This window comes from Clinocottus analis, unplaced genomic scaffold (assembly GCF_023055335.1).
Source record: "Clinocottus analis isolate CAN_PGR_092001 unplaced genomic scaffold, fCliAna1.0.p SCAF_9, whole genome shotgun sequence".
NCBI lineage: Eukaryota > Metazoa > Chordata > Actinopteri > Perciformes > Cottidae > Clinocottus > Clinocottus analis.
In genome coordinates, this window is record NW_027176251.1 from 8,599,697 (window position 1) to 8,612,966 (window position 13,270).

The 13,270-nt window shown below is 41.7% G+C and overlaps 1 protein-coding gene across 3 annotated transcripts in view; it reads right to left on the reverse strand.

Annotated features, from left to right (window-relative positions):
- cadm4 (cell adhesion molecule 4) overlaps positions 1 to 13,270 on the reverse strand; it is a 142,895-nt gene that overhangs the window by 18,223 nt on the left and 111,402 nt on the right. For all 3 annotated transcript variants that reach the window (XM_068569389.1, XM_068569388.1, XM_068569390.1), the window contains exons 2-5: positions 12,917 to 13,063; positions 6,308 to 6,595; positions 3,320 to 3,481; positions 1,464 to 1,554 (exon numbers count right to left, since the gene is read on the reverse strand). In XM_068569389.1, the coding sequence (XP_068425490.1) occupies positions 1,464 to 1,554; positions 3,320 to 3,481; positions 6,308 to 6,595; positions 12,917 to 13,063 (688 nt within the window). The remainder of the gene's footprint in view (positions 1 to 1,463; positions 1,555 to 3,319; positions 3,482 to 6,307; positions 6,596 to 12,916; positions 13,064 to 13,270) is intronic.

A 13,270-nucleotide genomic window follows, 5' to 3' on the forward strand; every position in this document is an offset into this window, starting at 1 on the left:
CAAAGCAAGTAAACAGTTGAACCCCCAAACAGATTGCCAGAAGGAAAGTAAAGCCCTGTAGACTAGTATCTGTCGGTGAAGCTGCTACTTGCAAACTAAACTAAGACACAGAACACTGGATCCTTCAAAATTAGAGTTTTATGGGATGGGAATTGTATTTTCTCTGTTTCTTTCTATTATTTCGTCATGTGGCTGTTGTTGTCTAGTCAGCGTCCTGTAAGCCCACGCGGGCTGTGTACCATACCAATAGTGCAGGATACTGAAATATACAAATAAATCAATACAGTGACCAGCAGTTGGATGAGGTTACAACCTAAATATCATTCTCAAAGCAGCTCAAAACAATATCCCAAAACTGTTTTAACGTGAATACTTGCTATCCCACATTATCATTGAGCAAAAATGGAGTGTTTGTAAGAATTGTAGTTGAACTTGGCAACCTCCGATTGTTGCCGTCAATCAAACGCTTTCAGTGTGTCCTTAAGCCGATTTGTCAGAACTCGTTGCAGCTTTTCACGCACAGGCGCTTTGTTGAGACAAACCTTTTATACTTTTTGATTATTTTGTCAGGAATTCAGAGGAATGAGAGAAAAAGCATCAACACACTGCTGTGACATACCCAAAAAAAAGCCTCACGAGCAGCGTTTTGTGCCAACTGGGTAATGTGCCTTTTTCATTTCTTGTTGAAGGTGAAGCTGAATGCATCTAGGATTTAATGTCCTTTTCAAACCGCAAAAACTCATCATACCTCCTGTAACCGTGAGATAATGGTTCAGGTCACAATGACCTAACGTTAGATAAGTACCAACGTGACGTGACAAATAAGTCAACGTTTGGCTTAAAATAAGCAAGTGGTCAGTTGTGTTACTTAAGTATGGAAGTTAAGTGAAAAATTAGTCAACCCTCATCTTAAAAATACTAAGTTGCATTACTTACATGACAAATAAATCCATTTTGACAGTAGTCTCCTCCGTGAAAGCACTTTGCAAACAGTTTTTTATGTCATCTTTTTTTTTTTTTTATAACCCGACCCCAACCTCCTTCCAAAGTAAAGTTTGTCGTAATTTATATTTCCTTTGTTACATACAAATTGGTTTTGTGAGATACAAATGAATTACATACAGTGCATTGCTTTTCATAGGAAGAGCTGCCAAGAGAACACCTTGAACACACACACACACACACACACACACACACACACACACACACACACACACACACACACACAGCACCAATGAAAGCTCATGTGCAGTGCAGGATAAACTTGTTTTTGTCTGTAGGTGAGCATGTGTTGGGTACCACCATCTTATCACACCAACACAAAACAATGTAGAATTCTGCACACACACACACACACACACACACACACACACACACACACACACACACACACACACACACACACACACACACACACACACACACACACACACACACACACACACACACACACACACACTTACAGAGGGTTTCCAGACACGGAGCAGGTGAGGCTGAGCGAGTCGCCCTCTCGCAAAATGCCAGAGGGAGGAACAATTCTGACTGTTGGTGCAACTGCGGGGAGAGAGAAAGAGATAAATGAGTGTGCATGTGAGAGATAAAAAAACAATATATACACAAGAGAAAACAAAATGGACCAAAGGGATCAAAATGGAGCGACAATCAGAGAGAGCAGAAGAAGAAAAAATAATTAAGGAATGAGAGAGAGAGACGGCGAGGGAACAAAAAGGAGGAACAAGAGGAAAGTGCAAAAGTGTCAAAAGGAAGGGTCTTTAACAGCTGTTTCCAAGGCAACCAGCCGACAATCCCACAGTTGAGACACCTGTTATCATCAGCAACCCACCGCTCCAGCAGATGCTGTACTGCACTGGCTTCAGTAACGGAGCGATGGGAAGCCAAATCCAGGCCGACAGTTGGTCATTATTACCAGTTCTCTGGCCCCGAGGAAGCACCAGCTCACTGTTGAATATGAATCATTGTGATCCATCAACAAACATTAGTGAAGGCTGTATGTGGCAAATTAATTGTCCTCAAAGACCGAAGCAGATGTACTTGCTACGTATAAATAATATCACTGACTGTAAATATTTATATGTGCCTGTGGGATGTTTGACTATCTAAAATTGTTGATGAAATACGGGATGAGAATCACATTATACTGCCAGGAAAACTAATATGAGCAGAGAACAAATGGATTAATTGTTAACTTAATTTGATTTGATTAATTTGTTAACTTGTCTAATAGCATCAGAGTGACGTTGATGGAGAAGGTTATTATTATGTGTTCTTTTAGCTCCAACTTTCATTGAAAATAAATAGCACTGATGGATCAACGGAAAATCGCAATTTGATGCCTCTCAATTGATGTGTTAATTAGTTCTCTAAGCTTCAAAAAAAGGATTTGCAAACATGAACATAAAAACAATGAGTATCATAATTAAATATAAATTATTACTGAATTGTAAGAAATTTTTGTTTGCCCTCACATAAAAAAAGACAGAAAGGTTTCAACTAAAGTAATAGAATTAAACTCAACATGTTTGATGGCAGAGAAAAAAACACAATGAATTAACATTTTACACTAATATATTCAACGATAAACTTCATCCAAGGATATAGATTAGAGCTGTCTGACATTTTCAAGATTAATCCCTCTTAACCGTCGACAGATTTCAGAAAATATTGTGAAATCAGCTTAAAATAAAAACATGGTTCTGTCTGAACTTGTTGCCCTGAGTGAATATTAGACTTAAGCCAATTATACATTTAAATCTCTCAGTATTTTCACTGTTTGCTTTTGCCTGCCTCAAATGGAGATTTCACAGCATACCAATTTCTGCAAAAATACATCAATCCATCCCACAACAGTCCTGGGATCATTGCACCTCGGCGAGTATTGTGACCCGGGTTCTCTAAGCTCATGTTGGTTAGCTGCTTAAACCACAAGACGGGACTCGAGCCTGGCCGCAGGCCTGATACTGCAGCTCTCTGCTTGACAAGTTTAGAAGGTATTAGGTTTTAATGAGAGCAGGTCTCATACAGGGCATCTTTGAATATCCCTGTTAAAACCATGAACTGTGTATAAATGAGCTTTTATCTAATATTAGAAAGCCACCATTTAAAATGAGGCTGCTTCACAAGAAAAAAATATTGCTGGCATTTAAGTAAAAAAAAAAATTGGCAATGAACATTTTGTTACTTCAGTTGTTTTCAAGATGGGTAGAAAGTGCTTTGATGTAATGTACACACACACACACACACACACACACACACACACACACACACACACAAACACACTTTGCCTGAAGGAGAGACTTACAATTCACATCCAAGCGGTAGTGTCGAATCTTCTTCTGCCCGCCGAGTGCCGGGTGGAATGCCTCGCAGCTCAGCGCCGCCCCGTTGTCTTTCCTTTCTACCGAGATCCGGATGGTGCTGGACACGCTGAAAGTCTTTGCGTTGTCCTGCTGAGATACCACACCTGGAGAGAGAGAGAGAGAGAGGGAGAGAAAGAAAGAGGGGATGAGATGATACAGGAAAGATAGATGGGTGGTCAAGGCACATGCCCCTTCTTCCTTTTACCCCGCTGAGACATCACACCTATGCTGGGAGAGGGAGAGAGATGGGGAAGGAATAGAGGAGACATTTAGAGGAGACCACAGATGTGGATCAAAGAAGTGAGCAGACTGAAAGGACGAACAAGTTAGTGACTATTGAATGAGCTTTTTTCAGCAACACCAGGTACCCGTTGAGAGGAGGATGAGTGGAGGAAGACAGCATAAGAAAGTGAAAGAGAAAGCAATTTCCATCTATATTTCATGGCAATTATAAGCAGCAGAACCGTTTGTTTGCGTATGGCAAATCAACTGAATAATTTGTGTGTGAGCCTGAGTGAAAGAAAGAGAGAGAGATATGTGGGGGAGAGAGAGAGAGAGAGAAAGAGAGATGTGGGATAAAAGAGAGGATATGCATAACCGAATTGAGATTTTAACTGAGCCAGACGTGGCGAGAAGGGAGCGTCAAAGGACCAGGGTGAGAGAAGAAAGTCAAAGGAGAGGGACGCATAGACAGAGAGGAAGAGGGAGGAAGAGAAAGAGAGGCAGCAAAACAGGCATGATTGAGAGGGGGTGAGGGCGAGGAGGGTAGGGAGGGCGAGGAGGGCGAGGAGGGCTGCGGCGAGACAAGTCCAGACATGAAAGAGGGCGATAAGAGAGTCATGCTAGATGCAGTGTGTGGTAAAGATGCGAGAATAGAGGCGGAGGGGAGACAGAACGAGGGAGGATGAACAGACGGGTGACACGGTCACATATTTGGACTTTGTTCTTGTCTAGGCTAAACACAACAATATCACTTATATCGTGCTGAGTTTTCAATTATTACCGGCGAGTAAATGAGAGCAGCCCAATCGAAGCGTGAGAGAGGACGGCGGTGGGTGCAGATGAGCAGGAATAGGGCAGCAGAGGGAAGATAGTGTCTTAATTAAAGAGTGCTTGCCCATATCTGTTGGGATCTGCCTCCAACCTTTAGTGCCACAGTTCATTTAACTCAGGGCCAACAGAGAGAGGAGCGAGGGGAAATGGGATGAAATGAGGAAATGGAGAGAAGGGGGAAAAGAGGAGCGTAAACAGGGGGAGGGGAGAAATCCAGAAATGAAACGAAAAGAGAAGTTAGGAAAAGAGGACATAAGAGGAGAGCAGGAGGGAGGAAAGAGGTGAAGAAAAGATGGAAGAGAAGAGGCAGAGAAGAGAGGAAGACCAAAAAAAGATGCGGCGAGAATAAAGAAAGTGTGGCCTCTCGGTCTCTTTGACTACGAAAGCTCTTTGCAACCGATAACGAAGCTGAGGAGCTTCATGTCTTTGTCACCAGTAAAAATTGAAGGGAAAAAGAAAGGGAGATGAGATGAGAAGAAAGAGAAGGAGCAGAGGGGAAGGACAGAGAGGGCAGAGGCAGAATGACGCTGACAGGCGTGTTCTGACAGAACAAGGGAAGAGACTGGATGAAAGAGACGTTGAGCGTCAGACAAAAATAGAAAGTAAAGGAGACGACTTTAAAACATTGCTCATGCATGTCTCAAAAACTGTTGACGCCCGATTATCTCACACTATTTCATCTGGTCTGTGTGAGTTATTTGAGCGCGGTGAGTGAATTGATGAATAATGCAACACATTTGGCAGCAACTTGTACTTTTAAACACAATTGTCTGTATTTATTAATAATCTGAGATGAATTGAATAATAGAAGAAAAAAAATAGCCGTAAGTCTGAGTCAGAGATGTTTGCATAAATTAGTCTAAGTAAGTATTTTTTCTTGTTCGTGCTCAGTCAACTGTACAAGGTTTTTGAGGAATGAGGAATTAAAATCAAAACATATTATACATAAGTGGTGATTTAACGGCGGGGTGCAAAAAAATCTTTTCTCGTTGGTCAAACAGACTGAAGGCAAGCGAAAGATTGGTCTCAGATGTATTATTGAGTGAAGTGCTCCTTTAATTGAGAGAAGCCAAGACAGACAGAGTTAGAAAGAAGGGTAGAGCAAGGTACTCGACTGAAGGATGTCTCATAGATTTATCAGAAGCAAAGAAGTGAGGAGAGTTAGATGATGGCGAATTAAAGTGTCTGTATGTTAAAGTGGAAAAGAAAGAAAAACATTTTATGTAATGGAGTACTTGTCAGCTATGTGCAAGTAAAACATATTTTAAATATCATTTTCAAGAGCACAGAGAGGGATATATATATATATATATTTATTCAGTACATAGAGAGATGTGTGTCTGTTTTTATAGAGAAAGAGTTTGACAAGTGGATGCATTGAAGACAGAAAAGCACTGAAATCTTCCTAATACTTGGTGCTGATGTCGTCCTTCTCAACACAAAGATTGACACACATGTAAAAGTACTTGCTCTGTGAACTTATGACTCCTCCTCAAAGGAACGGAGAAAGAAAAGTTAACAGGATTCACATCTCAAAAAGTGTGTTTGATCATTCGAAACTAGATCGTCTCCTATAAATATTGCAAAGAACATTTGATAAAAATCATGGAAACAAGAGAGGAGAGATTTTGGCAGCCCCGCAGCCAAAACCTTAATTTTCTCCATCCATCCATCTTAACCTGCTCCCATCAACCTATCCATCTGTCATTCCCTCTATTTATCCATCAATCACCCATCTATTCATCCTTCTTTCATTCAGCACTCAATTTGGGATAATTTATCCACCCATTTCACTTCACCTGGCCCATATTCCCCTATTAGTTCCCTCATTTATCTCTCATAATCATTTAACTGTCCATTAGTCCCTGTCCGGGTACCTGGTAGCTCACGACCGTTACGAATCCAGCGCAGGGTGGCAGCCGGCTTGCTGCGTGGCGACATACAGGTGAGCTCCACCTCGCCGCCCTCCACGGCCTCCTGTTTCACCTCCACCGTGGGCGTCTCCGGAGGCACCGACACAGAGAGCGTCGCCACCTGGTGGTGCGTGGCGTCCGTGTAGAGCTGGCAGAAGTAGCCGCCCTCATCAGACACACTGACGTTGGTCAACTCGATGCGCACCAGCCGTGGCGAGAAGAGCACCATCTGGAAACGGTCGTCCTTCAGGGCTGGGGGTGGACAAAGATGATGGGAAGAGTGTAGAAGTGAGATGCAGGTGGGCGAGGAGGTGTCGCAGCATGGGATGGGGTTGTTGGAGAGGAGGCGAGAGGAAGCCGAGGTGGGAGGGAAAAGAAGAGGTGTGATGGGAGTGAACATGGGGGGGTGAGTGACAGGTAGAAAGGCAAGAACAAGGAGAGGGAAGGTGAGTACATCAGTCACTGAACATAATCACAATCTGCCTGTGAAGTGAGATGGAACTCAAATAAAAGCAACATGCTGTTTTCATAAAAAATAACGGGGGGAAAAAATGGGAAAACAGAAACAACAGATTGTTTTACTCTTGGGTCAGTGTAATTGATTCATTTATTTTCTAACGCTTCAGGGACCGACAGAGAGCATTACGAATTGTTTTTGTCATGGTGCTTTTCTTGTTTGAAATATAGCAGGCACATGCAGAAACTAAGACTGACAAAGTACATGTCATATATTAACACATTTTACTGGCAGGCTTTTGCTAGCTTTATTTTAAATTTGTTTTCAGATGTGGAGCACCTCAGGGAAGAGGTTTATACCTCCCTCACAATCCCATCTAGCACGCCGCAGGTTCTTGACAAAGGGAGCTGTTTTCTTACGCCAAGCATAGATAATCAGACCGATTTAACATTCTGTTACAGTTCTTTATTTGGCCTGAAATTGTCCTCAAGTTACGTTTCTCGACGGCTAGCATTTCAGTTTAGGTTTTAGTTGGTTACAATCTGCACTGTCACCACTAAATGTCGCAAAATCCTACAAACTGCAGCTTTAAAAACCTAGCTCAGAGAGCGGGTCGCTCACCCTCGGAGAGTGATAAGAAAGAGATCCTTCCAGTCTTTTACTTCACTTTTATTTAAGCTGGTTACTGGCTCCAACATTGCCAAAGGTTCCGGGCATTTTTTGACATTTTACCTGCACCCTCCTAATTGGCTTGACTCTTGTTTCCAACTATAATTGGGAGGGAAAAAAAAGAGTCAAGCAACAACTGTCAATGACCAAAAACACTGGACTATTCTAAATGGCTTGAAAAAACATCCATGTGGCCGGCTAAGGCAAATCTACACCACCTACAGGGAAGTAATATCAGTTCAGACCTGTAGTTCGGCTCACTTACGGGCCAAGAAGTTGACAGTTGCTGCAATTGCTTCCACTCTTCTTGCGATAAGGACTCAAGTTATTTGAGCTACAAGTCCAAAGCTGCACGGTTGAGTGCTCGCGCTGTTTCTCTGTACTTCAATGACATTGGCTGGGCCTGGTTGCTGGCCCTTTGCATCAATAACACCGTGTTTTGTGTTCATTATTAATATATTTGCCATATATAAAACATACAGTACATTAAAAATACTGTACATTGACCTTTACACAAGAACTAATTGGCAAATACATCGTGCACTGGAGCAGCAAGGGCTTCTTTAATTGATGGGTATGACATCAGCTGTAATATCAGTGGTTCCTTTGCTCCAATATAGTTTGCTCTGTATTAGCAAACAATCAGTTCTATCAAGAACAAGAGTAGATTTCTTTTCCTCGCCACCCTCAAATTTGTGATGTCACTCCTTTGGACAGCGCTGCAGAGGAACAACTGCAAAACATGGGAGAAATAGTGGCTGTGACAGCACTCAAGACCATTTTCTGCTCTTGAATTGATAGTGCTGCTAAATTTAAAGCTCAGTTTGATATAAAAAGTTCAGAGAGAGTTTGCAAAGTCAGTCTCGATGGAGCAGCTCCAGGCTGTACATTGATACAACATAACAGATGCCTTAGTTCTCACATTTCCAGCTTTGAGGGAGAGTGTTGTTAATTTTCCCCAGCACTGATTGGACCATCCTAAACTAAAACATATTCATTTATTCTCTTTGTAACAGCTCACTTTATTTCTTTGTAAGTACATTTTTAATTGGTGCCCGGTATTTTTTATTGTTTATCCGATTAGGTTTTAATCATTATTGTTTTACTTGCTGTGAAGCACTTGGTAACTCTTTTAAAAACTGCTATGCAAATAAAGCTTATTGCACAATCAAAAATCATTTTAGGAAAGCTATTAGATTGAGTAGCGCTGCCCCTTTGAGTCAGTGAGAGACATGTTAAACACTACAATTGTACACATTGTACACAGTGTACAATGAATCCCAAAGAACCAAACATTGAAAAAGAGGAGTACAGCCAATCTTCAGACCAATGAGCTACACTCACCAATGCCATAATGCACAAAGAAGAAAGGGAAGAAATTGCAGAGAGGAGTTCATCCAACAACTTTCCTTTTGTTCCCCAAGAAAAGAATATAAATCAATGGTGAGGGAAAAAAATGCTGATAATAACAAATAATACTAACAACAGCCTGGGTGACAGTGGCTCAATGTCCATAGATTCTCATTCTCAGTTTGTATATCGGAATTGGCTGCCAAACCTCTCCGTTACTCTGCATCTCTATTTTATTCCGTCCTGCTCTTCGCTCCTTTGTGTTGGCTTTGGCTCACGTAGAGAACAACACACACATCCCCGATGTAACAACCGGCCATCTCACGGCAAAATTCATCACAACAAAGACACTACGGTATAGATATTGGCTATGCGTGCGTGGGCATGTGTGACAAGAGAGAACAAGAAAGAATGAGAAAATTGTCTTTTATAGCTACATAATGCGGCAGGCGGGAAAAAAATTGTATAGATAGACGCAGAAATCCACTGGGGACTGAGAGCGAGTGGCCCGAAGCGATCGAGTCAGTCCAATGTTCCTGGAAGTGCACCACACTAATCTCTCAACCCCACCCCCAAAATTTCCCCTCCACCGGATGGCAGCGAGATCATCGTCAGTGAGCTATTCCCCACAGATAGGTAAATCTATTTTTTTCCTCTCTGCACTAAATGGCAACTAAATGTCAGACTTCTGTTCAAGTCCAAGTTCACCTTTTATTGTCCTATCTCATTTGCATGCTGAGAAGAGTTGGCAAAAGGGGTAGAAAAAGAGAGATATGAACCACTGCGGAGGACAGCTCCATTTCCACCGCTCTATTATGGCTATCAGTCCCTACAATCACATAAAACACACTGGCTGGTCGCTCACTTGCAAAACAAGGCGGCCTAATTCGCCGCACTTACAGCAGCGCCTCTATCTGTGCTGTTAGTGTGGAATGGCTCGGCACGGAAAGGCTTTAGTTTGTCGGCCTGATATCTGAGCAGCAGATGGGCAATAGGCAGACATGGAAGAGCCCTACAGCGAGTGATGGAGTAAACGTGGAGGTAGAGCGAGCCAGAGTGAGATGTAATTTACGCTCCCAGAAAATGTCCCCAATGAGGCCTTCCCGTGCTTACCGGAGCCAAATTAGTTACGGGAAGCTATCTATACTTTATCCCTTGCCTAACCTTTGGATCATTTCCCAGAGCTGTCTCTCGTTCTACATCGCATGCCGCTCCCTCTCCTCATTCTGTCTGTTGCTGTGTCTTTCTTAGCCCTCCATCCGTCGTCTCATTCACCGCCACTCTGTTCTCTAGTCTCTCATTTTCTCTTTCACTGTAACTTTCACTCACTGTGTTCCTCCCCACTCTGATTAGACTTCATGAGGAGTGCGAGTCCATGTCTTGGGGGACATGGACTCTGTTTAAATACTTAATCGAACTTACCAGCCAGGCTGATCTGATAGAATTTGGGGGAAGTTGTAAGTGAGTTTTCCAAAAGCAACAACCCAAGCTACCCAATTAAGGCCACTCCGTGATCGAGGTGTAGAACAAAAGTATTTGAACGTTGAATCAGTGAACAGTGAAGGCATCTCTTTTGTCGTCAGTATTTTAGTTTGATCTCAGCGTACTGCACAGAACATCTCCAGCCACTCCCACTTTAACAGAGACGGTTCCTGAGGGAAGCGTGGAAGTCTTGATTGTTAAATCAATGTAATTACAAGCACTGTGAAATGTGAAAATGTGTTCAAGCATAAACTGTCATGTATAAAAATATCCCGGCATATGTTAGCAAATATACATCAGTTTGTGTTTGAGTTTGCATTTATTTCCTGTGTTTAAAAATACTGGTTCAAGTATACTGGTAGTTATGACGGGTCCTCGTGCACGCTCGTTACAGGCTACGAAGCACGCACTGTGGGCTGCCAAGTTAATCTGATTTAGGGAGCTTTGCTACCTTATCCTGTTCTTTTTTCTCTCGTCATTTCTTACTGCCCCTTTACTGTTTGTAAAGGAGCAACTCGCTCGGCTGGCAGATGTGCCAGCTTGCCTTAACAGATTTCCGCATGAACTAGCCACCACGTATAAGGTAGCATCCTGTCACATGATCAAATAGAGACTTGACATTGGACAAACCAACAAACATACAGTATACAGTACCCAGAAACCATCACTGCACAGTCACCATTGGTTCATCAAAAATATCAAATGAAATAAGAAATTATTACTTAAGTATTTCATTTAATAGTTTTGTATAATGTATGTATAGTTAATGCAGAATAAGAATATGTTGTTATAAATTGTTGTATTTTATTAAACCAAAATATGAAAATAAAAATGTGACGACGATGGGTTTGTTTCTTTGAGGTTTTAATCTATTGCAAATACTGTCATTAATACATGGATGTATCCAACGTAGCAATATTAATAATTAAGTGTCCTAACATTGCCATATACATTGTATAAAGGGTATTTTTGACACTTTTTCAACCAAAATTATACACTTGCAAGGTGAGTAGTTCTGTATTTATCACAGGCTCAAAACGATGAGACACATAAACAGAAATATTTGGAACTAAACTTTTGGCCGTCTGATGCCATTATCAGTTTAACTCAATTACATATTAAACTGTTCTTGAATCACAGTTCAAAAATATGGCCCAGGTAACAGCAGCAGATTGAGAAAAAATAACGTGGAAACTTCATGCATTGGGTTTTTTAGTGAGCATTTAATAAGCTACTTTGGAACCCATTCAGCAGGAGCAACTTGAGTGAAGTCAGCTCAGGAAACACACTCTCTGAGAGTCTAAATCCTGCTGGGAAAATTATCACCTGACACATAAATATACCAGCGGAACAATGCTTTTCAGAATCAGTTCTAATCAAAACTATATTTGTAGCGGCGAGAGGAGTGGGCTGACCATCCAGTGAAACAAGATCTTGGGATGTCGATATAAAAGACACACTGTTACGAAGTGCCAAGCTTCTCTGAGAATAGGTGAGCAGGTGCTCTATCCAGAGGATTTGGTATAACTGATTGAGCTGTCTCCGCTAATTACTATGCTGGATCAATTCAACAGCGTTTTGGGATATAATTTAGGAAAAACTGCTGTGTGGAAGAACATCATTGCTAGCAATATGGGAGCTGCATGTGTGTGCAGAGCTGTGCCGTTCCCAGCCTCAGTTTACTTACAATTGGCAGCTGATTTGTTAGTGAATTGGTCACTTTTTTATGGCTATTGCATTGTACCTGTTTATTGACAATGCAGTGCCCTTTTTTGCTTTTAATAGGACGATTCAGACCAATTTTGCAGTGCCAATTACTGGTGGCTTTGCTGGTTTGACAGGCGGTATAAATAATTAAAAACCAAAACCAAAACATCCGCTGGTTGAAGTGGTCTCTTTAACAACCAAAACTATCCAAATATTTTCAAACAAACCCATTTTCCATAATGTTACACCATTGCCTAATGATTGAGTTATCGTCTTCAAAGTTTATTGCATTGATTACCTAAAGCTTAAACCACGAAACATCACTCAAAAATGTTGCTCCAATTAAGTTGCCCCCGCACAAATTTCAAAGACAGTATTTTATATCCTTGATCATTGTTCTTTTGATCAAATGTTTCCTATAGCACTAACAGAAAATCTGGCCAAGGTGGCGGCTTTTGCACTTGATTAGTTAAAAAAAGTAGTTTGCCCACGGTGGGATATGCTTTTATTATTGGTTACAATGGTAATTTGCCATAGAGCGGCTTAAAAAATCATGATTGCCAAGGCCATGCTGTAATTAGGAGCTGTAATAAGTTCTGATCTCATCACAAGGGTTACAAGTAGATTATGGAGAGAGCTTTGAACTCTAGTTTTAAAACAGTTAAAGCAGTCACATTGTTGGGCAGATGGTAAAGCATCATCTAAATTAACTCTGGGGTTATCTGACTTTTTAATGTGAAATCGCTTCAAAGGCAAAGCGAGGACATTTGCAATAAGAAAAATGTAAAGTGCAAGTGTCTGTGAGTCATTGCTAATGTGTTTAAAGGGCTGGCTTCAAAATGAAACTGTGAGCAAATGCGTAGACACGGATAGATTAAGTTTGTCAGCAGGGACAAATGTGCACACACCTCGCGTGCCGTTAAAGAAGAGTGTCTGTCGGCGGGGATTCTGGATAACCACGATTGATCCATCGTAGTTCTGCAGGCGGCAGGAGATTTCGGCTGTACCTCCCTCCAAGACTGTCACATTCTCTGCCTGCACCGCCTGACAACGAGCTGAGGGAGACAAAAGATGGACGTTAATATAGTAATACAGAGAGTGGGCAAGGAAGAGGCGGAACAAAAGGGAGAAGAGGAGAGGGACCAAAAGTAGGAACAGGTGTGGCGAAGAAGATGTTCATTTGCACTGCACTTGAGAAAACCTTTCAAAGTAAGGTACTTTAAGTATCCTTCATTTAACCGCTATTCATCATATGGACACAA